The 24,474-nt window shown below is 42.9% G+C and overlaps 1 protein-coding gene across 4 annotated transcripts in view; it reads left to right on the plus strand.

Moving 5' to 3' along the window:
- Positions 1–9,783: 9,783 nt before the first annotated feature.
- PMEPA1 (prostate transmembrane protein, androgen induced 1) overlaps positions 9,784–24,474 on the plus strand; it is a 71,683-nt gene continuing 56,992 nt past the window's right edge. For 2 of the 4 annotated variants that reach the window (XM_032782589.2, XM_032782590.2), the window contains exon 1: positions 9,784–10,135. In XM_032782589.2, the coding sequence (XP_032638480.1) occupies positions 10,033–10,135 (103 nt within the window). In that variant the 5' untranslated portion in view covers positions 9,784–10,032. Of the gene's footprint in view, positions 10,136–12,726; positions 12,771–16,692; positions 16,761–24,474 lie in introns of those variants that run through there. The other 2 variants (XM_032782593.2, XM_032782591.2) reach the window with 2 other exon arrangements.

Genomic DNA, 24,474 nt, shown 5'->3' on the forward strand with positions numbered 1-24,474 from the left:
TTCAAGGATACAGTGACAAGATTATGTATATTGAAATAGATGGAGAACACACAATACATATTTAAAACCATCAAATCTCACTGTTATTTCCAATGGTAGCATTAACTCCCTTTGGAGAGACATTTTTGAAGAGTCTTGAAATATTTGATTATCCTCTAGCAACTGAAATACAAATAAACTGCATTTGCTCTAATTTATTTATTTTTTACCTGTGGGTGCAAAGCAAGGACTCGTCATTTAAAAGAGAGGGCAAGCGTCAAACTTGGGTCTGGGCTCTACACAAAACTTGTACCCCGTAATTCTCCTTATTTGAGAGAAGGGATGCACGCACATACCTATCTGTCTCCCTGCAAACCACAGAGCATTTGTGAGTGGCAGTAACAGAGGTAGCTAAAACAGTGTTTGCCCCCCTAGGGTATGTCTTCACTGCAGTTAACTCATGTGATCCACAACCAGGTCTGAGCATACCATGTAGCTTGTCCACAGGTGTGAGCAGCCACCTCAATTACTGTGTCCTCGGTGGTGTGGCTCCCTTGTGTGTGTCACTAGGATTTCTGGGGGCATATCCTATGGTTCTTTGTGCCGTAGTAAGCTCTATGAGTCTTTCACAGTGAATTGTAGAAGTTGTCTGTCCTCCTGGGCACACAGGGGGAATTGTGGGAAGGTACTCCAGAACTGTCAGCCCTGGATGATTTATCTTTTATCCTCCCTGCAAAAATGTGTGCCTTATCAGCCCAGTGAAAGAGGCACCTGGGCTCCAACCCAGGGGTGGGCAAACTTTTTGGCCTGAGGGCTGCATCGGATTTCCAAAATTGTATGGAGGGAGGGCTGGTTAGTGGAGGCTGTGCCTCCCCAAACAGCCAGGTGTGGCCCGGCCCTGGGCCGTATCCGACCCCTCCTGTTCTTGCCCCCTGACAGCCCCCTGGGGACCCCTGCCCCCATCCAACCCCCCTGTTCCTGTCCACCACCCCAAACTCCCCTGCCCTCTATCCAACCCACCCTGCTCCCTGCCCCCTTAGCGTGCTGCCTGGAGCACCGGCGGCTGGTGGCACTACAGGCACGCCGCCCAGAGCACCAGGAGAGGCTGCTGCGATGCCACCACACAGCACAGAGCACCGGGTCAGGACTGCGCTCTGCAGCCCCGCCACCCAGAGCATTGTGCCAGCAGCACAGTGATCTGAGGCTGCAGGGGAGGGGCCCGGGGCTAGCCTCCCAGGGCAGGAAGGTCCTGCAGGCCAGATGTGGTTTGCCCACCTCTGCTCTAACCCATACCCCCAGCTACCTCAGGTTGAAACCACAACTGAATTTGGGTCAGAGGGTTTTTTGTATGGACAGGACGATGGTTCGGGACAACAGCTGGATTAGAGCCTGGCTAACTCTGCAGTGAAGATCTACCCCCAGAGTAGAGGTGTTGCAGCAGTGGAGATTTGGACTGACTCCATGCAACTTACCCTAATATAGAAGCCCTTTCTTAACGTTTGGATTGGGGTTTCCTTTGAGATCAAAGAAAGAATAAGTTCTCCCTGAGAGAGACAAGAGTGTGCCTTTCATTTTGTAAGAGCCTCCACTTAAAATCCACTCATAGCCTTGTCCCTCACCAGGCAGACAGCTATAGACTTCTTGAGACAAATCCTCAGCGGGTGAAAATTGTCTGAGCTCCAAAATGGATTTCTGTAGAGGACTGATAACTCACCCCAGTGGAGAATCTGCTCTTTTACATCTAAAAGTGCAGAACAGAGGCAACAGAAGGAGATTTACCTGCACCCCAATAAGGTAGTTCTACTACACAAAAATATACTTCTGAACATGTCTAGTCAGCAAGAAGAACAGCACAATCTGGATTTCTGAGCTTGCTTTTCTACAAGCATCAAGGGGTCACGTGACATGGAGAGATATCCATTGTAGTCCACGTAGATATAGATATATAAATGCATCATTCTGTTCTGGCTAGGTTTTGACTATAAGATATTTTATATAAATACTATCAGATCATATATATATAGACACACACACACACATATATATATAAAATTTGGACAACTTAACAAGACTGCGCCACAAAAAAGTGCCCTCAAAGCAAACCCAGTCTGAAAGCTGTACACAAAGTTCTGCTTTCAGAATGTCGGAACTGCTTCACCAGAAGAGCTAGAAGACTTGACCTAACTTTGATATGCTGGCTGCAATTTCAGAATTTCAAAATGTCACCTTTGTTTGCCTTCCAAAGTACCATTTCTCTGCCCAAAGAGATTGTCTTTCCACCAAGAAAAATCAGCCGGAGTTTATGCTTCTGTAATTTAAAGCACTTTCGCTAGTGCTGTTTTATTTTACATACTGTCATTGCTATTCTTGCTTTTCAGAGCAAGAAAGTAAAATGTTTTCAACTTGGAAATCATGAATGCTAAGGAGGTTTATTTTTTGTTAGTGATATGCCACATTTCTTACCGGTGCTTCCAAGGAAATATAAGTTAAGTTGGAGTCTTTCCATTGATTTCAGTGGAAGTTGTATTGGGACCAAAATCAGATGGAACAGACTGAAGTAACATTCTAAGGGGGTTTCAGTACAATTTGTCATTACAAACAAAGACAAGTGGACTTTCTAGCCCTCCTGGTTGTGAAGAAAACTTCCCATATGTGACCCAGGCAAATACTGTAAGTTTGCAGAGACAGAGAATAAAGCATTAGCTACAAGGTAGCCGTGAACTGTCTTCTTTCATCTAAATTGAGGGTTTACACTGGACCCTAATGATGACTATTTTCCAACTGATTTTTCTTTTTTTTCTTTAAATTCCACCATACACAGGGTTGGAATTAAGTCACTAGGAATGATGGAACATGAACAACCAGGTGAGAGATGGAGCAGTAGCCACCAGGACCGGGAGGGAAGGGGGACCATGGCTGAGGGGGAGTCACCCAATAAAGGGAAAGAAATAGAGGTGCCTCCACCCAAAGGAGAGGAAAGGAGGATGATTCAACAGCCACCAGGGATGAGTTATGCTGATGAGTACAGTATAAATGCCGGGGTGGGTGGACATGTAGATTAGGCAGAGAACCACTGGAAGAGTTGAGTGGGACATGAAGATTGTTCCCCTACTCTCCTCATAGAAATGTGGTGTAGGGTGAATAACTCTTGTCAGCTATTCTGAGATTCTCAGAAGAAAGGTGCTTTACAAGTGCAAAACTCAGTTGAAACTGACATGCACCTGTGTCTCTGCTCAGCACTGTTCTGCTTTACCATGCCATGGAACTTGCTATAACTGGCATGGAGCAGATTGGAATCCCTAGCACCAAACAGTTTCACAACAAAAAGGAAAGAGAAGAAATGTAGATTAAGAGGTTAGTCACCATAAAGTGAAAACCATGTCTGGAATTGTTAGAAATAAGGCTTGCTTGAAAATAAATATAGAATTATTCACCATGGTAACTATTGCCCTATTGCGTTAGTGAATATCGATTTAACATTTATCCTGAGACTAATGCTGTGAAATATTTGGTCTCTTTAATGGACATCTATTTAGTTAACAAATCTTTGGGGAGCTGTTGGGGTTTTGTGTTTTTTCTTTTCTTTCTTTTTTTTTTTTTTCCAAACTGCCTTGACCTATTTTCTGAAGAAAATGAATTGACTCCTAGGTTTAATTATTTCTATTATGGGTCGTTTTTTCATGGTATTTTATATGAACTTATACTCAGTATAATAATTACATGGGGTAGCTCAAATGCTTAACAAAATCTGAAGTGTTTGTAGTAAGGCCTAAAAGCAAAGATTTAAACATGTAACTGTATACGTGCTGACGGCAGATACGGAACTTCTGTTTTTTAAATGGAGTAAAATTATCTTATAATCAAAACATAGCCAGAACAGAAGATAAATTTATGCAGCTTGGTTCATCCAAGGGTCTCAAAACACTGTGAACACTCATGAAACTTCACAAAACCCTGGGAGGTAAAATTAACCCCATTTCATAGACGGAAAAACCTAGGCCCAGAGAGGTTAAGTGACAAGCTTAGGTTCACACTAGGTTTGTGGTAGAACCAGGAGGACCTAGAGTTCCTGACTGCAAGACTATGATCTAACCACCACATTACTGGGGGTTTAGTAAAATTAGTACAAAGTTCGGAATAAATCAGTAAAGGTCATCTAATGTTCTTTAATTTTTACAAAGCCCATCTAGAATTACTTTAATTATTCATTCTTACATCACGCTGGAAAAATGTTGGTTGTTCCTAAGGCCACACATAGCTCTTCCGATTAAATTTGGTAGTAAATGTTGCATTTTTAAACCAGCATCAACTTGCAAACAGTGATGTATCTATTTATTTAATTATTTATCTTGGATGAAAGGTTAAGAAAATGTGTGAACTTGCAGAAGCCTACATCTGAAACTTGAGCTTATATCTGCCAAAGCTGTACAAAACTTGTAAAATCTTCCCTTAAAAGAAGAAAGATGATTCACAGGAACTCTTGCCCCCACCTTTTCCCAGCCACAAAGAAAGATGTCCTTTCATCTCCTGTGCCTGCTCTTTCTTACTCACCTACCGCCTGCTCCTGCTTCCAGTTAAGTCAGTTACAAAACTCTCATTTAGCTAAGTCTGGGCCTGATCCTGCTTACCCTAAACTCCACTGACTCCACTTGATAACTACCTAATCCTAGCCTCAAGAGGAATTTTGGCTGTGCAAAGAGTGCAGAGGCCTAAATGAGGAAGTCTATATCCTGAAATGCAGTAATTATTTATCAAACATGATGCAGAATGTCACTTATTCTTGTACAGGAACATGGACGCATATTAGAAGACAGAACACAGAAGGTTGAATTGCAAGATTAGTCTGAGAACGTCTTGCAAGACTAATTGCAAGATTAGTCTGAGAACGTCAGTGGTTTCCCATGAAATGTGAGTAAGGTTGTATTGTTAACATTGACTTATTTATGACTATGCTACACACTGTAAGTGTGAAGGTATATGTTAGCTGCAAGTACAGTAGTATGATCTAGGGTTAGCTCACATAATTACAGAGCTTTTTGGGCAAGCAAGCAAGGTCCATTGAAATAGGGTCTTTGCTATTCAGTTTGCATCAAAAGCTTTTTTGGAAGAAAAGATCCAGTTATCCAAGCCCCAATGAAATATGTCAAGTCATTTAAGGCAGCAAAGGCAAAATAGAGCATTCCTCTTTAATGTTTCAATTCAGCAAAGCATTTAAGCATGTGCTTAACTTTAAGCACATGCTTACTAGTTTGCTGAATAGGCTTCGACTGCTGAATCGAGGCCCTAGTTAGTTTAGTTGAGCTTCAAGTTAAACTGGCTTTTCTTAGATATGAAAACCAACATTTAAATTCTCTATTTGCATTTCCATGTCAGTAACAAAACCAATTTTTTTGTGTTTTCATAGTGCTTAACAAAGGGGATCTTGACACACTGCAGCCATTAATGAATTGAACCATAAGGGAGATAAGGATTACAGACAGGGAAACTGAGGCACGCCTTAACGAGTTGGAAGAAGACATGGGTTTGGCTAAAGCACAGAATTGGGAACCAGAGGATTACTGTTTTTTTTCCAGTGCTATCACAGACTTCTTATGTAACCCTGAGCAAGTGATTTAGGCTAAAACTTTCGAATTGGGGTACTCACATTTAAACACTTCAATCCATGTTTAGACACCTAAAAATTGTTGTGATTTTCAGAGTTGCTGAACTCTCCCAGCTCCCATTGACATTGGGGTGCTCAATGCCTCTGAAAAAGCAGATCACAATTTTAGGTACCTACAAACATGCCTAATTCAGGGAGCCACCCGGGTTGAAAAGCATAGCCTGACTACAGGAAATTTGCTCCACAACCAAAAAAATAACTCTGACTTACTGACTCTCAGTTCTGTGCCTTAACCACAGACACTACCTCCTCCTAATTCCTGAACTCAAAGCTGTATTCCGTGCACTCAAATATGCCTTTTACTATGGAAAGAAAAGTCTGTTGAATTGGCAGCTCTACAAAAATTCGTATCCTTTTAGCACTACACTTTTAGGAACCAAAATCTAGCTTCTTAAGGCTCATTTTCTATCTGTGATGCAAGACTTCTTCCCCCTGTTCATACTGGACTAGTTATTGTTGGAGATACCTACTGTCAGATGGCACAGTGTTAAGCCTAATCAATCTTTCAATAACATGTCTCTTTCCATCAGGCATTTTCCTGAGGGGTAGATGGAATGACAGCCATCTCCAAGGAGTATAAAGGATAATTTGAAATCACATTGTAAATAATCATGTGAAAAAAAATCCTATTTTCGGTGGGTGAAAATAAAAGTTCAAACTTGCCAATAAGTAAATCATGCCTGACTCCAAGACCATCTCCCTTCATCCTCCATGATTTCTATGGCTTTGAAAGAGATTTTGGTTTTTAATTTGGTATTCACAATTTGTATTCTTTTTATTTAGCACAATATTCATGATAGTATCTTTAGGGAGCATAGGCCCAAGTGAAGGCCCTTTAACTACTTCCAAGTACTAAATCATAGCTATCAAGAATTATGGGAAAATATGCCTTCTTGGAAGATAATTGAAGCTGACGTTATCTCTCAGTAACAGGATTTACCAAGTATTATGGGACCTTATTCGCACCACTGTAGTAAAGTGTGTATCAGCATTTTCATTATAAATCCCAATTTTCACAGGTCTATTTCTCAACTGAAAAAAATCACTCCTGATTAAAACTTGGCACAAAACACTCATTGTGGGGATGATTCCTCCTCTCCCCCCTTATATCTGTCTAAAAATTAAATTGGGCTGACATTTTTAAAGTAAATGACAATGGAACTGTATCTCTTTGGACTATTTGTTGAGGTTTGCGCCTATAAGGCAAATGCTGGTTCAGCTGACGAGTGATCAAACCATACAATATCTAATTGCTTTTGGTGCCTTTACAAAAATAAAAAATAAAATAGTGACATGGAATTTCTGAAGTCATTGAAACTCCTGTTCATAAGAATTACCAGTGGCACCATCATGCCTTGGCAAGCCCCAAAGTGACCTTACATTAAGCCCAATCTTGTAACTACTCCACATACACACAAAGTTTGCACTGAAATTTTCCTGCAGAAAGACCACAGGTTCAAGATTTATAACTTCAGAGCCTGAATCAATGGCAAAACTCCCACTGACTTCAATGACAGCAGAATCTGGTATTCTGTGTTTTCCTCAAAGCTTTTATCTTTCACACCTCCACATTCCCTTCCCTGGAAAACTCCCCCAACTTTTCACTTAGGATCTGTCTATACAACCAAATCTGCAAAGCCACAGGGATGTTGCTATACTATAATGCCCTATTTCGGGGTCCCCAGTGCAGTGCCTGCGGGCACCATGGCACCCGCGGGGGCATCTTAATGCGCCCGTGTCCTGGCTCCCGGGACAGCACCCGCCAAAATGCTGCAGCGGCATTTTGGTGGGGATGCCTCTCGATGACGATGCTTGTTGCTGACAAATGATGTCATCGAGAGGCATCGCCCCCGAATTTCGGAGGGGATGCCTCTCGCTGATGCCGCTTGCTGTCAACAAGTGACGTCACTGAAAGGCATTGCTCCCGAATTTCGGCGGGGACGCCTCTCGATGACGCCCTTGCCATTGACGGTAAGTGACATCATCGAGAGCCATCGCCGCCGAAATTTGGCGGCATTTCGGCGGGTGCCCCACTGCCACAGTGGTCCTTCAGCTGGCGCTCGCCAGCCAAAAAGGTTGCGGACCACTGCCCTATTTTGTTTCTGTCTCTGCTGAAGGGACTTAGCCATATTACACAACCGTGACAAAGCCCTGTATAGTCCAAGGCCAAAATTTTCAAAAGAGGGCACTGATTTTGTACGCTTCAAGTGGTTAGAAATTATTCAGGACAGTGGTTCTCAACCAGGGGTCTGGGGTCCGCTGGGAGGCCACAAGCAGGGCCAGTGTTAGACTTGCTGGAGCCCAGGGTAGAAAGCCAAAGCCCCACTGTATGGGGCTGAAGCCCAGGGCCCTGAGTCCCACCCCCTGGGGCTGACGGAGAAGCCTGAGCAATTGAATGTTGCGGGACCCCTGTGACATGCAGCTCCACAGTTGCCCTGCTTGCTACCCCCAATGCCAGACCTGGCTTTTATATGCAGAAAACTAGTTGTTGTGGCACAGGTGGGCCATGGAGTTTCTATAGCATGTTGTGGGGGCCTCAGAAAGAAAAAAGTTCAGAACCCCTGATTCAGGGAAGGTTAAAAATCAGAGTTACCTTAAGGGTGTTCTCTGGAATGTGCATTTTAATGTACATTATAGATTTCCTAAACACATCTGTACATAACAGTGGGTCACAACACCATTAACCAAGAATACAGTATTTCTGGGGCCTCATTTGCAGAAGTGCTGAGAAGTGTAACTTCTGCTAAAGTCAAGGGGAGCTGTGGTGCTCTGAAAAGCAGGCCACTGACTTGCGCAGCAAACCTGTACCATGCAGACGTCCTTACAAAGGAAGGAAAACCTTCTAGTAACAGGTTGAAGTGCAACGTTCCTGCACTTGGTCATTAAATTTATGTAAATGATTAATAAGAATTAATAAAAATTTAATTAATTTACTATTTTTATTGTTAAAACATATGCAGTGGGAACTGTTTTAGTGATTTTTTTTTTTCAGAATAGTTTCACAGTCATCAGAGGAGATGTATAGTAATTGGGAAGTACATTTGGCACACTGCGGTGCTTTGCAACAGCCTGATTCTTATAACCCCCTTCATTATAAACTGTGCTGCCCTCTACCCTAGTATAAGGAGAGTAAGGATGATCTCCTAGGAATCTAGGGAACTGACCTGGTGCTGGGAGCAGGCACACCTAATTTCCATGATTACACCGCTGTGGAGCTGGAGTAGCCACCGTGGAGTTACTCTGGATTTACACTAGCATCCTTTAGGTCTGAATTTGGCCCCAGGGTTCGGTTCCTCACCGTCACCGACTGGCTGCGTGAGTTCGGGGCTGCAGTCTCCCTTTTTTTGGTTGGGGGGGGGGAGGGTAACCTGCGCTAGACCCCAGAGGAAGGGGGAAAAGAGGGGGGGCGATGTGTCACCACTTCTCGCTGGCCTGCAGCCCCAGGCCTGGCAGGAGTTGCCTCCTCGGGGGTCTGGTGTGGGTATCTCCGTGTGTAGGTGGCGAGCTCCCCCCCTTCAAGTCGGGTGCACGGGACAGCAAGGTGCTCAACGGCGCTCCCCAGGGACGGGTCGTTATTACCCACGTCACCGGGAACGACTTGCACCGCCACTGCTCAGGGCTGCCGCCGCCAGCCACTGGAGAACCCGCTGCCCGCCGGGGCTCGCTCCTAAGCCCGCCGGGGCCAGCGGGACCCTTGGAGCTTTGACTCGGCCCCGCTCAGCGTCCCCGGCCGGACACGGCACAGCAGCGCCCCACTAGGGAACAACGCGACTCCCCGGCGAGCTGCGAACCACACGCGCAGCCCGACCGAGCTCGCCGCGAATTCTCCGCACACTGCGCGCCCGGGTCAGGGGCAGCTGCGCTTGGCTGGGCTCGGGCGCTCCGCCTCCCGCGAAGCGGCGGAGCTGGGATTGGCCAGCAGAGCCGTCACTCACCCGCTCCCTTCTCTCCCCCCCCTCCGCTAGCGTCTATTTCCTCCCCCTCCCCGCCTGGCGGGGCGAGGAAAAGGGCAGTCCCAGTCTAGCGCTGACGTCATCCTGTCTGTCTGCCTCAGACGCCCCTTTCCATAGGAAACTGAATCTCCTTGGACTTGAATGAGGAGGAGCGAAGGGGGCGGGGAGGGGGGAGCCGCTAGGAGCCTGCCTGGGCAGAGCGAGAGAGAAACAAAGTAGCAAGTCTGTTTCACCCAGCCCTGAGCAAACTTCCCGGGCTGGCGGGGGGAGGGGAGGGAAGCCCGCAGAGCCCGGCTCGGGTCTCCTTCTCTGTCCGTCGGGGGGCTGCCTTAGGAGTGGTTCGCAGTTCCCTCTCCCCCCCAGGAGGAGCCCGGCTTGATGCGGTGCTGCCCGGAGAGCTCGGCTGACTTTCCGTTCTTCGCTCTCCCCCTTTTTTAAATGTATCACTTGATGGGTGTGAACAGCACAGACGCAGCCACACAGCCCAATGTCTCCTGCACATGCAACTGCAAAAGGTCTTTGTTCCAGACTATGGAGATCAGTAAGTACTTGCTCCTTCCCTCGCCGCTACCGCACTGCTCCCCGCGCGGACATCTAGTTTCCTAGATGTAGCTGTGGTTTTTGGTCCGTCCCCCTGCCCCGGGGGGATCGCTTTTGGGGGTTAGAAATACAAAATGTCCAGAATCTTTGCTGCTCCCCGGTCCTGCTGGCAGGCTCTCAACTCTGGGGTCCAGTTGTCTTTCCCCGGCTGCCTCCCGGAGAAGAGAAAGTTGGTTTTTAATTTCTTGTTAAAAACAAATATTGTTTAATTCCCCCTCCCCCGTACACCTTTTCTCGTAACGCACCGCAAAGGAGCGAGTCGCGGTGATGACCTCTTTCTGTGTGTGTGTGTCACTTGTGTGTGTTTTAATCCGATTTCAGCCCTCTCCTGCCTCCCTCCCCCCAATTCTCTTACTTCCTTCTCCTCCACCCTCGAAAGTTGCTGCTGTATAGGTGGGAATCAATGTATGTGGTTACATTTTTGAAAGATCTCAATGTATGTAAGGAACGAACTCTCCCCTCTCCTCAGGGCACTTTGCGGGGGACTTTCAGTTGTAGGTGGAATCGTGTATTAAGTACAGATAGGAGATCGGACAGACTTCTGTGCATTCTGCTGTGTAGTCATACAGGTTGCGTTGCAGGGAGGGTTTGCTGCCAGGTTAGTGTTCCTAGGATGGCAGGGGGAGAGGGAAGTCTGTGTCTGGGGAAGGGTGAGTTCTAGTTAGTTTCAGCTGGCTGCTTCCCTTAGCTTTGTCTCTGCCTGCGCCCCCAAGGCAGACGGGGAAACAGACTGCGAGGGCTATTTAAAGCATATGCAGAGTCCCAGCGTTAGGCTGGCGGATCCAGCAGCTCCAGGCGTCCTTTCCTCCCCCAGACACACACCATCCCTCTTGTTTTATTACAACGCTTCTCACCCGTAATTGCCCTGAACCTAACATCCCAGGTATCCCTCACTGTGATTCCCTCTGTTCCTCTGCTTCCCCCGAACCCATTAAGCTATTATATTCTCCTCCCCCACCCTCATTTAGATTTTGCAAAGAGCAGGATTTTGGGGAGTGCATTAGCTCCATTCTTGGTTATTCCGTTGCCTGTTCCTAAAGGGTGCACTTCAGATGATGTGGCTATGATAGGGAGATTATGCGGGTCCCACTAACCTTCTGTACTCATTCCAGCTTTGAAGTGTACAGTCAGCTGTTATTTTATATCTTGATTTTAGGACGATGAATCAGTGAAGTTGCAGAAAGACGTCTGTATTTTTCTCCTTTCTTTTCTCTCCCCTCACCCAAGACGATAACAATGGTATAGTAGTAGCATTAAGCGGTCTCATCAACTTGACTGTGGTGTGTGTGTGCGCGCGTTTGGGGGGGGGGGATACACATGTACGTCCAGCGATCTAGAATTTGTGACTATAAATAGTAATCGCTAGGTCTGAGAAGTAGATTAAGACCATGTCTAGCCTGCAGAGTGGTTAAATAAGTCCAAGTTTTCCTGCCTGTCTGAAGGGGAAGAGGGCCTGGCTAATAAGCTGTGAAACCAAATACAGAAAAGCTTGGGTCTGTTCACAAAGGTCTGTGAATACCTAAGGGGTAACTGCAGGGGCTAAACAACTTGTAGAGATATTCCTAAGGGTCAGAGTGAAGTAAAAAAACCATCAGGCAATAGAATTCAGTCCTTTTCTTAGTCTTTCTGCTCTAGTGTCTTTTGGTCTGCAAACATTTCCAAATATGTGTCACATCCTAAACTATTTAACATGAATGCATTGATGTGTAGACACCCATGTATGATCCTGATCACACTTGATTCATTAGCCAGTTTAACATATGCTGATGCCACACATTGGGCTGAGTGTTTTCTCCAGGAAGACTCTGCCTGGTATTTAAACATCACAAGGATTATACAAAAGGTAAAAATAACAAAAGACCATGTCTTTTCCATTCTGGGCGCTGTCAGGCAGTCTTGGTGTCTTGACTTTGGTGAGCAGAATACAAACCTCCTAGACACAGAACTTCCCCCCAAATGATATAAAGTTTTTGCTGGGAGAGCAGTGTCCGGTTCTGCCTATCAAAAACCTCTCTTAATTAAAGATAAGGAAGTCCATTGAAAAGATAGAATAGCTCCTTAATTTAAAAAGAATTGTTGCTATTTTTAATGGCTTGTCCATGCTAGCCCTGATCTCTGATCTGTTGCTGTTTAGGATTTAGAATATTTATGTCACAGCATCCTCACATTAATAAAACCTAGCCATATTAATGTGGTTTTGTTATAAAGCTGTGCGAGGAATTTGCTTGATTAGGACAAAACTGCATTTAATGCTACCTCCATATATAATGTTGAGTAGTTTGTACAATGGACAATTATTATCCATCCATCTTCCCTCACTCAGCATAGCTATATGTGTGTGTGTATGTATGTATGTGTGTGTGTATATATGTATATATGTGTGTGTGTGTGAAATCCTTTTCAAATACATCATTTTTCATTTAGGTCCTTCCCCCAGCTAATAATACAAACATAAACATAATGATATTTGGGCTGACACTGAGGCAGTTTGGTTAATTTAGTTGTCTGCTCTTCTAAATAGGCAACATTTCTCTCCCTTCTGATGAAGTGATGCTCAGGAGATTTTGACCCATAAGGTTAATGTTTTCAACACTTTAACAGATAAATATTGCTTTTAGATATCTTAATTAACCATTACATTTAAATTAGATGTATGTGTGTAGTTATTTGGGGGTTAGAGGGCTACAGACAGAATATTTGGAAAATTAGTTTTTTGTTTTTAAATCCATAAAAATGGAGTAGCAGTGAGTACGTTGTCGGGCTAAATATCTCCAGTTTTGTGTTTGCCATTCTGCCTTTTGAAAATGGACTGTATGGAGCTGAGCTAGAAAGTGAGCTTTGGTTTGGTGTGAGGGGTTTTAGTTTCGGGGATAGGGGTGTTTTTGTAGTTTTTTGTTATTGTTGTTTGAGAAGTTGATTGGCTTTTCTAGCTATTACTTTTAAATTTATTGTCTGGAAACTCAGTCTTGTCAAAGTGTTTCAGCCTGTGTGGTTTTTCTACATCTAGAAGGCCAGATTCTGATCTGATTTACACCCTGTGCAACGCTATTGAAGTCAGAGCAGAATCTGAACCTGGGTGTGTTGGTGCATTGAGTGAAAAATGGAAATTTGGGGCACATACCTGCCCTCACTTACACTCAGGCAACCCTATTGGGCCAAATTAGTTCCTGGTGTAAGTAGGTGAAAGTAAATTGAGCTGTGCCCATTGATGCCAGCAGAGAATTTTGCCCATTGTGCAGAAAGGGTTCAGGACAGCATTGGGCCCTTAGGATTTTGGATGGTCAGATTCCTACGTTTCCCTGCTGATCCTGGGCTGACTCAGGTTGTTTGGATTTTGAAAAATCTGTTGGCATTGACACAGTGGGCTCTAAAACGAGTTCATCTTGAATTTTAAAATAAACTATGCCCTTTGTGCAGAATGCACCTTTACTCTTGATTTAATCTCATTCGTGTTCAGACAAAACTAAACTGGATTTGCCTGATTTTATTAACACTGCCAATACTGAATAGACCATTATTCTTTTTTGACTATAACAGACCATGTTAGGTATTCATACCAATGGTACTATATAAATACATAATAAAGATATGGCTGTCTTTTATGCCAACCAGTGAATGAATGTAAATTATTTCTGTGTCCCACAGCATAATGAATCTGAGGAACTTTTTATTTTTTTTAAAACTAGGTCAGATCAAGGCCGTGATGATGTAAAAAGTAGCATTATTACAAGAAATAGCATCTGCACGGTCTGTCTTTTGAAGAAAAAGTCTCTCCTACAGTCTGACTCATGGCATGAGTTTCTTTTTGGGACTGTTTGGGGCTATTTTTGAATCTTATTCCTTTATATATATAATCAATCTTTTTTTACAGGTACTGTCCATTTTCAGATTTTTCTCCAGTTTCTGAAAGACTCCACAGCAGACAGATGCCAATCACTGATGTTGCTACTGCCTATGTGCAACGCCAGGAAGAATTAAGGAAAAATAACAGTTTGTTGTACAATCTCTTTCATTAAGATGGAACCTGTTTTGCTAGAAGCTTGTATGTCAGACTGTTACACTGCTTAGCAACTCTACCAAACAGTGTCTTTCTGATACTGCACCCTTTCCCTATGCTGTCAGTCAATCAGCACTGTGATCCTGATCCAAAACCCACTGAAGTGGATGGAAGCCTTTTCAATGACTTCATTGGGCTTTGGATCAGGCCCATAACATTAATTCTTCTAACTTCAGTTTATTTTGCAGTAGGTTACTTTAAATTGGTGGCAAATAGCTAATTTCTGTGAGGCCAGAGTTGTTACCTTTCCATGCAAAACGGGACTAGCTACGCGAAGGTTGCTCCTCGTCTGGATTTAATAAAAAAGTCAGAGTTGTGCCTCCACAGGACTGATTATTAACAGAGTTTTTCACTGTCTATTTTATCTTTTTAAAATAACTATTTTAACTGGCCCTAAAAGCGGTCAATTTTGTAGCTGTAAATATAGTGTAGGAATGCAGCAGGAAAGTAGCATAACTGCAAACTCTTTTTAATTTAACCCTCTCTATATAAGTAGGTAAGCTGTGAAATTGACTCAACAATATTTCGGTGTAGTCTTTAGTCCATATGACAAGCATGAGTATTTAGACAGATTAAAGCAGGTGGCATCTGTTGGTGGCACTCTGGGATTAGAATTGTAAAGGGATGCTTTGGTTTTCTTTTGCATTTTTTTTTTTTTAACTCCAGGTTCAAAGTCTTGACTACTGTAGTGACTAAAGCGAGTCTTCTGAGTGTATGTCTATACTACCCAATTACAGCGTGGCTGCGGCAGCACTGTGACATGGGCAGTGTAGACATGCTTTATCACCAGGGGAAAGCTCTCCTGACGATTTAAAAACCCAACCCATCCCGAATGAGCAGTGGTAGTTTTATCAGCGATAAAGTGCTGTCTATACTGGTGCTTTTCAGCACTAAAACTTTTGTTGCTCAGGGTGGTGTTTTTTCACTCCTCTGAACGACAAAAGTTTTAGCCCTGAAAGTGGCAGTGTAGACAGCCTGAGTTGCCTTAGTGCCAGTACTCTGCACCACCTTAAACCGGACAGACCTCTTCTCTAAAGCCCTAATCAGCTGGCTGGGTGAAGGAGGTCAGGGGTGATTTTAGTGTTGGCTGAGTCTGTAAATAACTAATTATTCAGCTGAATAAACAAATCAGTGCTGCACCCTTCATTCAATAGCTTGCTTTCCTGCTTGCTAAAAACAGCAAAACTGTTTTTATTCTGTTCCATGTTCTCCATGGGCAAGTCTTGTGACTGCCCAGTTTGTCACTAGCACTGGTAATGGGTTCCTTGTGAATGCCAAGCAGGATTATTTTAGGCCATAAAGGATTTTTCTGAGGAAGTTAGGCTGCCATAGGTAGGGCTGGACACCCAAGACCAGAGAATGCTTCTGCGCTTTCTTAGAACTTCAACATGCTAGCGTGGTGCAGGTGCAAAACACTAATGACTTCAGTGGGAATGCTTAAGGGGTAAGGTGCTATTATTCACAATGAGTAAGGTGCCGGTCCGTTTTCTTTTACTGATGTTAACCAAAATATTCTGCAGATTTATTATTATTATTAAAGTAGTTAAAATATTCTTTAACTAAGGAAATGAGAACATTCTCCTTACATGCTTACAGCTGGAAAGCAGATGCTATACACAAATTTAAAAGTGGCTTCGATTGCTGGTTTAAAACCATTCTGAGTTGACCATCTGAGTGGATTTCTTTCTGAAGGTAGAACTTTTAAATCTTTGCATTCTTGAGTTTAATAACTAAATACAGATGGCTCGTCCTAGTATCATGTCTCCTTTCCACCTCCAAACTATTTCTTTTCAAATATGTGTCATCATTGACATCCTGTGTCAATGGCAGCACTTGACCTGTTGGCCTCTGTTGACTGAAAGAATCTGAGTTACTATAACATTGACTTTTCTGTCACACAATATAGTTTTTGACTAAAGTTTTCATAAACAAGACCAGTACATGTCAGAGAATGGCCCATAAACAGCACAGGTCTGCTACCAGCTTTTAAAAAAGCTGCTGTCTCTTTACTTTGTTGCTGAAATCTCAATTTGATATATACAAACCACAGTCAGGAGAGTTCTGCCTCTCTTTGGTCCTGTCTTTATTGGGGAGAGGATGTGTGTTTTTACAAAGATAGCCATCTCCTCTAAAATCCAAGAGCAGACAAGGAACAGGTTGTAGCTTCTGTAAGGAAAGCACTACCAATGCTTTGTCTCCACTGGGATTTTACATAGGTATCTTGAGCTAGCTATCTCTATCTCTTTTAAAAACATACTTTTTTTTTTTCCAGAGAAGACACAGATATAACTTACCTTCTCTCCTTACTGTGCCTACATATCACAGGAGTCTTAAAATGATGATTTATTATGTGCCCCAGGACAATGACTTCAATCTTTGTGCTTTATTCCCTTCATTCAGTGTTGATTATAAAAGAGATGGAGGAAGAACCAGTATCAAGTACATTTAAAAGAAAGTCAGAGTTTTTTCTTCTTCTTCTGTGCTGTACTCCATGTCCTGATACCACAAGGTGGGTCAAAGTCAGGTGGCATGCATTGGAAGGGGAGCACCTGAAATTGTGTATAATGCAAAGCACTGACATGATACAGCTAACTCTTCTTTTCGGTCGGTATTGTGGTAGATTTAGGAGAATATTTGAGATAATAAGTTTTGTTACTCTGTATCATGGAGGTGTGTGTTACCCACTGAATAAGTCTTCTTTTAATTATTTTTAGGTACACTGAAATTATATCAGGTTCTTGAATACTAATGATCGGGGTGCCTCATGGATGTTGTAGAAATGCATTTGATAAATAGCTACATTAAGTAGGGACTGAGGTTTTCTCTGCATTTTTCAATATTTAAAAAGAATAATTTAGCTTGGCTTTCCTGATTTCTTTGAAAATGTAAGGAGTAGGTGCCCAAAAGAAGTAAGTTCTTCTTTTAAATTATTATTGTTTTTCTTTTGCTGTTGCTCTGCGAACACACTAAAATCTCTTGGTCAGAGAGCTGGCAGGCTCAATGGAATCCCCAAATGAATTTGAAAACCTACATTATTAATGGATAGGAATAAGAAGGCCTTTCCAAGGGAACCACATAAATATATAGTGACTCTCACGGACAGTAACTGTGGTGATCTAGATTTTGCCCATGCGGTAAATAGTTGTACAGTCACAGGTGCTGGTCTTGTTTCAGTTTAATATTACCAGTTATAATTTCGTAACTCTGATCAGCTAAAGGGCTATTTACCTGTAATGGTCTTCAAATAAAAACCATTTTTCAATTCAGAACATTTGCTTTGTATAAAGCAATGGCATGTGTGACACACTTTCTAATCCAGTACTTTTAAATTCTTTGGTTCAGATGGTTACAATATATCTGTTATCAGCAGTATTTATTTTGCCTTGTTATTGGCAACTCTTAGCATGGAAGGCAGACAAGTAGAGATGTATAAGGGGCCCTCTGCTGCATTATGTATATTCTCTGTTCACATGGGTATACTCCTTAAACAAACATGCAGCAAAGGGGCCATTAATATTAATAGGAGTTGTATGCAAGCACTAAGACCAAGATCCAGAGAGAGAATGTGCCAGTTTGTTCATTAGAGTCAGGGGCTACCGGGAATGGCTCTGTGACCAAATTGCTGGGTGATCTTGGTCAAGTCGTTTGGGGCAGATCCTCATCTGGTGTAAATGATGATAGCTCCACTGAGATGAATGATCATTTACACCAGCTGAAGATCTGTTCCTTGGAATCAAATCCCTGTCGCACTGATATCAATGAAAAGTGAAATCCTGGCCCAACTGAAGTCAATGGGAGTTTTTTCACTGATTTGAGTGGAGCCGAGATTTCATCCCAAGACTCCATTGAACTTCAGTGAGACCCGGATTTGACCCTTCATCTCATGGTGCCTACATTTCCATCTGTAGCTTCTTCCCTACTTCATGCTGCAACAGTTAATGGTCTTTGATTGAATTCCTTGAAGAGTGGTGAAAGTACAAGTGCAGAATATTACATTGTCCAAACACACATACTGTACAAATAGTGTTAGTATTTGAAAGGCTAGCATAGTCATTTACAGAGTGCAGGGGTGGCTCCAGGCACCAGCATGCCAAGCGTGTGCTTGGGGCGGCAAGACGCGGGGGGCGCTCTGCCGGTTGCCGCGAGGGCGGCAGACAGGTTGCCTTTGGTGTCATGCCTGTGAAGAGTCCACTGGTTCCGCGGCTTTGGCAGACCTCCCGCAGGCTGCTGCCAAATTTGCAGGACCGGGGACCTCCCGCAGGCAAGCTGCCAAAGGCAGCCTGCCTGCCGCGCTTGGGGCGGCAAAATGCCTAGAGTCACCCTTGACAGAGTGGGATAGATATAATTTGTGTACCTGTTGATTCTGAAGTGTTTTCAACAATTCCAAAGGACTACAGGTTGGTTTTATTTTTACTTCTTTGGTTAAAGGTAATTTGCTTAACACTGCCAAAAATGACTTAAAATAAACTCGATGGACTTTCTGAAGGCTATTGGATAATTTGAGGAGGCAGTATCTCTTTTCAGATAAATTTCAGCTGTATCAGTTACCCAAATCCTCTGAATAAGGATGACAAACTATTCCAGGTAAAAGGGGCTTTGATGGTTTGCCAAGGAATATAGCATAGAAGGCAGCACTTTGATCTGCATTTTAAATGTTTCTTTGTAATGAAAATTTTTCATAATTTTCTTTCGAAGTCTGTAATGCAAAGGTTTGTTTTTTATTAAAAAGAATAGCAAAAACATATTACCAGACATTTATTAGTTCCTCATCTGTAAAATACAGGATTTCAAGATCTCCTGATGAAAAATGTCATAGAAGTGCTAGGAATTATTATTTATTTTCTACCTTGGAGCCAGCTAAAATTTCTAGCTCATCACATGCAATGGTATACCTGCTAATGGCATGATTATGCCAAACAGGAAATTAGTAATGATGTGAATATATTATCAAAGCTTTGAGTTTCTTTTGAATACACTAACTTTCTCCAATGAGAAACCTAAACTGGCACTAGCTTTTTCAACACCGTATATTATATAGGACTTACCCTGACTGTCTCCCTTCTACCTAATGCTGAGGGTCTCTGATTTAGATTTTTCTCCCTAAATAAGATACTTTTTTATTTTTTAGCAAATAAATCTGCTTAGTCTTGTATCTCACATATTAGAAGATAATGACTTAAATGAACATTTCAGATACTTTGTACAAATAATTTGCTTGGTTTTCTCTAGCTGTTCAGAATCTTTTCTATAACCTCCACCTCACCTTCCTGACCAAATTAACAATTGGTCCCCAGAAGAAGTCTAGGGTGCTTGTTATCTGCATAATCTCTCACACATGCAAAATGATGGCTGTTGTGTTTGATGGATGTAACGTGGATCCAGGTTTATCTTGAACAGGGATCGGCAACCTTTTGCAGGTGGCCCGGTTTGTTACTTGCTGTATCCACAAATTCGGCTGATTGTGGCTCCCGCTTGCTGCGGTTCACTGCTCCAGGCCAATGGGGGCGGTGAGAAGTGGAGGCCAGCACATCCCTCAGCCCCTGTCGCTTCCCGCCACCCCCATTGGCCTGGAGTGGCGAACCGCAGCCAGTGGGAGCCGTGATGAGCTGAACCTGCAGACGCGGCAGGTAAACAAACCAACCTGGCGCCCTGGTGGGCCATATGCCAAAGGTTGCCAATCCCTGATCTAGAAGAAAGATGGATAGAAACACAGAAGACATTTAAAAAAGGTTTAATTTAATTTACTTCTTGAACATAATCCTTCTTTCTTGAAGCTGATCTGTGCAAGATTTATTTTTTGGTTGGGAAGCTGATGTCCTGAAGACCTAGAAAGCAGGCTTTTGCAAATAGCTTCAGCAGTGCCTTCTAGTACTGACTTGCTGCTTTTCTTTTGCTCCAGTCACAGGACTTTCTAGGGCAGAAATGTCGAACTGCCCCAGAGTGGTAGCTTTCTGCTTGTGGGCATTGGTCAACTGGTGTTCGGATGAGACCAGCTCCATTCCATTTGTAATCTAAACTATCATGTGAACCCAGGTCTCCAGATCCATGTAATACTTAGTCCCATATGAATGCCCTAGGGGAAACAATGTCTTGTGTATATTTAACCTGTATCTTTCTGCACCCTTCTCTAGAACTAAAATGTCTTCCTTCGGTTTCTTTATTGTACTGTGCACGTCCTTGAGATTGGATGCTGACATTGGGCTTATGGGTGTTCCTGGCCATGTATCTTATAAAACCTGCAAGCATGGTAGCTGAATTTACAAGTGATGCGTGATCACATGCCTGATATTAGCACTGGGTCCTCATAAACCTTATTTCTGTTTTATGACCTAATAGTAATTTTGCAGTATGTGTAGTAAAAATTTTGAGACTCATATATAATTTATACAGTAGAACAGTACCCTTGAACTTTAGAATTTGTATTTGATAAGGTGCATTTATGCTGTATTTAGAAGAGTTTTCTTTTTTGAGATGCATTTTAATGTCAGTTGGACTATAGATTTTCATGCTCAGATTAGCACAGAATTTTTAACTTCTCAAGATGCTTGTTGAAGTTATTCTGTGTGTATTGGTGTATTTCTGTAATGCCTTCAAATTGTGTGTGCGCACAGGCATGCACAATATACGTACAATGCTACACAAATCACTTAACAAAATTGTCCATGATTCTCAATTATATATGGCTAATTTAGCACTTAAAATACATGCACAAAAGCATTTACATGGGCAAACATATTTGCGGATGCCAGGCTATTAGTGCTGTTTGTGTGCATCTGCAGCTTGAATATTTGGGCATGTAATATGGAATTGCCCTTCAGCAGGTGCAACTTAATTGCCCACATTTGCAAACTCAACTCGTGCAAGCCAACAAGTAGAATTTAGCTTGATAATTAAATACGCACATGCAAGCTGTTTAGTAACAGTTTTAAAGTTACTAAAAGTGAAAATATTTAATTACAAAAATCTATATACATTTGCAAGGATATATGCAGGAATTGTTTTGTTTTTTGGGGTTTCTTTGGTCTTGTATCACTTCTTCACATGCTGTCCAAAATGTCAAGTAGACACTTTGTTACTGTAAGCTCCTGCAAACATTGTCAGTAATAATTCTATAAAACTATTAATCAACTTTGCATGACACTGTGCAAACAGACTGAGTAATTTCTTTGTTCTTGTCATTTTACTTTGTAATTGGTGTCTGTAAAAGCCCAAAGGTTTGGTCTTGTGGAAAGCATGATTCATTTATTGGTGTCTGTGTCGACCAGTTATCTTTCAGTAATTCCAGAATAGTGCTACAAGCCAAGAGTGATTCATACATGGCAAAGTGCACAAACAAATGGGGTCATGGCCATCTGCAGAAACTTTTCTAATCTATTTATGGCATCAGAGAAAGAAGTGGGTGTATTAAGGATGATGGAATAGGTGTCAATTACACTGGTGAATGTAACCAGTTAGACAACACTAACCATTACTTAAAAACCACTTTCTGCTTGTTGCTAAGGCTCATTACAATAGATTACATTTAAATACTGTCATTTCCACTTAGTGACCCAAGTGTACTGAGATAGTGATTTTTTTTTTTAAACAACATAACTACAGTGGTAGTTCCCTTCAACCAACCTCAAAATCTAGAGGCTGACATTAATTGTCTTTGTAGATATTGGCTTAATCCTTGCTCTCTGTTATCCAGGGTTGCACTGATATATGCCATTATTCCATTGCACTCAGAATTTGGCCCAACACTTGCATGTTCATGAGCAGAGATAGCATTCCATTTTTACATATCCCAGCAAAACTTCCATGGAACAGCTTAGAAAAGTAAACACAGTGGGCAAGTGGGTTGATTCTCCTCTCAGATGCAGCTCCATTGGCTTCATCCTGTCTGACTGGAGAGCTGGTTCTAGTCAGGACATCTATTCTGGAGTGACTTTTTCTCCTTTGCATTTGACTAGTGGTGAGAATTAATTTCACTCTGCGCTCAAGTGAATGAATGCACCAGTACTAAGTGCACCAAATAGTCAAACTCTGCTCTGCTCAGATAGAAACTCCTGTGGTCTGTCTTCTGTTTGGGGGATTCAGAGTTGCCTCAGCATTGCTTAGCCTGTAGTAAAGCCGAACACAGGCACCGCCGTGGCACTTGTTGTCTGTGCTGCCGAAAGCAAGAAGGGGGTTTGCGGCGGGTGGGAGAGAAGGGAAAGTCCTAACGAATGTCGAGGGACAGCTGTTGTAGTGATAATAATTCCTAGCTCTTATAGTGCTTCTCCTCTATGGATCTCAAAGTGCTTTTCACACTCTTAAATGTATTTATCCTCACAAGAGCCCTGTGAGGTCCTAGCGTCATTACCGCTTTTACTGGCTGGGAAACTGAGGCACGGAGAGGCTAAGGGACTTGCCCGAGGTCACACATGGTGGAGCAGGAAATTGAGCCCTAAATTCTAAACTAGTGCCCTAACCACTGGACCATCCGTCCTCTTGCTGTCTGTCAGCTACAACCAGTTTACCAATGTGGGAAGGACTAAGAGGTGCATTTTGGGCCACAGAATCACCTTTAATCTTCATGCACCCATGAAGCCAATGAGTTCTGCTGCAGGTGTAGGGTCGTATGTAGCCCTTTTGTCTAAAACTGAAATGCTTCACCCGTGAAATAAATGTGGTGTTATACAAGACTTAACACTTGCAGTGTACAGATCTCAAAGTGCTTTATAAATACCTCTCACGGGGATGCGGGTAAGCATTATACTGGAGATGGGTGTGAGTGGCAACATTAAATGTAGTTCATGAAATTTGCAACACGCCCAAGTTCAAGGGTACCCCTTTCCAGGAGGGGTTGAGTTGGTCACATCTGTGGTGCACTTAGCTTACAGAAGAGTAAATTGAAGCCCAGAGGTCAGTGGCTTGATTACTCAGTAAGCTGAACATGTGCACTAGGGCTGGCTGAGAAATGGGAATAATTTGGCACAAACTTCATCAGTTTTAAACACTTTGACTAGCTAGATATAAGAACGATCTTACTGAGTCAGACCAATGGTCCATCTAGCCCAGTAGCCTGTTTTTCAGCAGTGGCCATTGCCAGATGCTTCAGAGGGAATGAACAGAACAGGCCAATTATTGAGTGATCCATCCCCTGTCAACCGGTCCCAGCTTCTGGCAGTCAGAGGTTTAGGGCCACGCACAGCATAGGATTGTGTCCCTGACCATCATGGCTCTTTTGTAGACTTGCTGTGTGTGCACCCACCATGTCCCAAACAGGAAATAGACTCCAGGAGGAGAACTGATGTGGACTTTTGCTCAAACACTGATGAATCTCTTCTGATGTCTGAATTGTATTCCTCTTCCACTCTCACTTTATTTAAACTAACAGACTGGATAATCACGTGCTAGACTTACCTGCAGGGTGTGGGAAGGGAGCCAGGCCTTTTAGATCAAGTCTCATGAGACTTCTAGCTATTGAACATTGGGGCCAAAATTTTTCAAACCTGAGTACCTAAATTAATTCTTCTAAATCCATAATTAGGATCCTAAGTAAGTGTAGCCCGATTCTTGGATGTGCTGGACACCTGTGGCTTCTACTGACTTGAATGGGAGCTGCAGGTTCTTGCAACCTCTGAAAATGCTTGACTGTTCTCAATCCCAAGGGCTGGGATTGTACTCTTACAGTGAGATTTTTTTTCTAAGTGCTCAGAATTGACCTAACTCTGTGTTGAAAGAGTTTGAAAATCCAACTTTTCATATGTTGGGTTGGGCTTTTTTTATTTTATTTTATTTTTTAAAAAACCTTCAAATGGAAAACATAGTGAAGTCCTATCCCAAACCTCTCCTGCTCTCCACACACCTCACCTGTTCTGCATTCCACATGCTGCTGTTGCTGATCCTAGACACACACTAATGTCTAGTGGAATTAATCACACAGACTTGGCTAATCTGAACATTCCTTTGGTGTGTGTGGCCAAGGGTGGGGTCCCTTGGATGGAGTTAGTGGTTTAAAATACAAAGGCCCGTGCTGCCATCACGTGTGCAGGAATACCCACAATACAGTAGCTGTGCTCTCGTTAATCATGTGCACAAAGAGGGTGGCTGAGTGGGAAGAGGTTTGATCTAGGGCCTTGTGGAGCTGAGATGAATTCATAGAGGTCTTGGCTGTCCAGTTTGCACGTTGTGTGGGGAAGGATTTCTGAGCAGGAGAACGGTCTCTGGTTCTCAGTAAAGCATTTGAGGTGAAATCC

The sequence above is a fragment of the Chelonoidis abingdonii genome, chromosome 14 (assembly GCF_003597395.2).
Source record: "Chelonoidis abingdonii isolate Lonesome George chromosome 14, CheloAbing_2.0, whole genome shotgun sequence".
Taxonomy (NCBI): domain Eukaryota; kingdom Metazoa; phylum Chordata; order Testudines; family Testudinidae; genus Chelonoidis; species Chelonoidis abingdonii.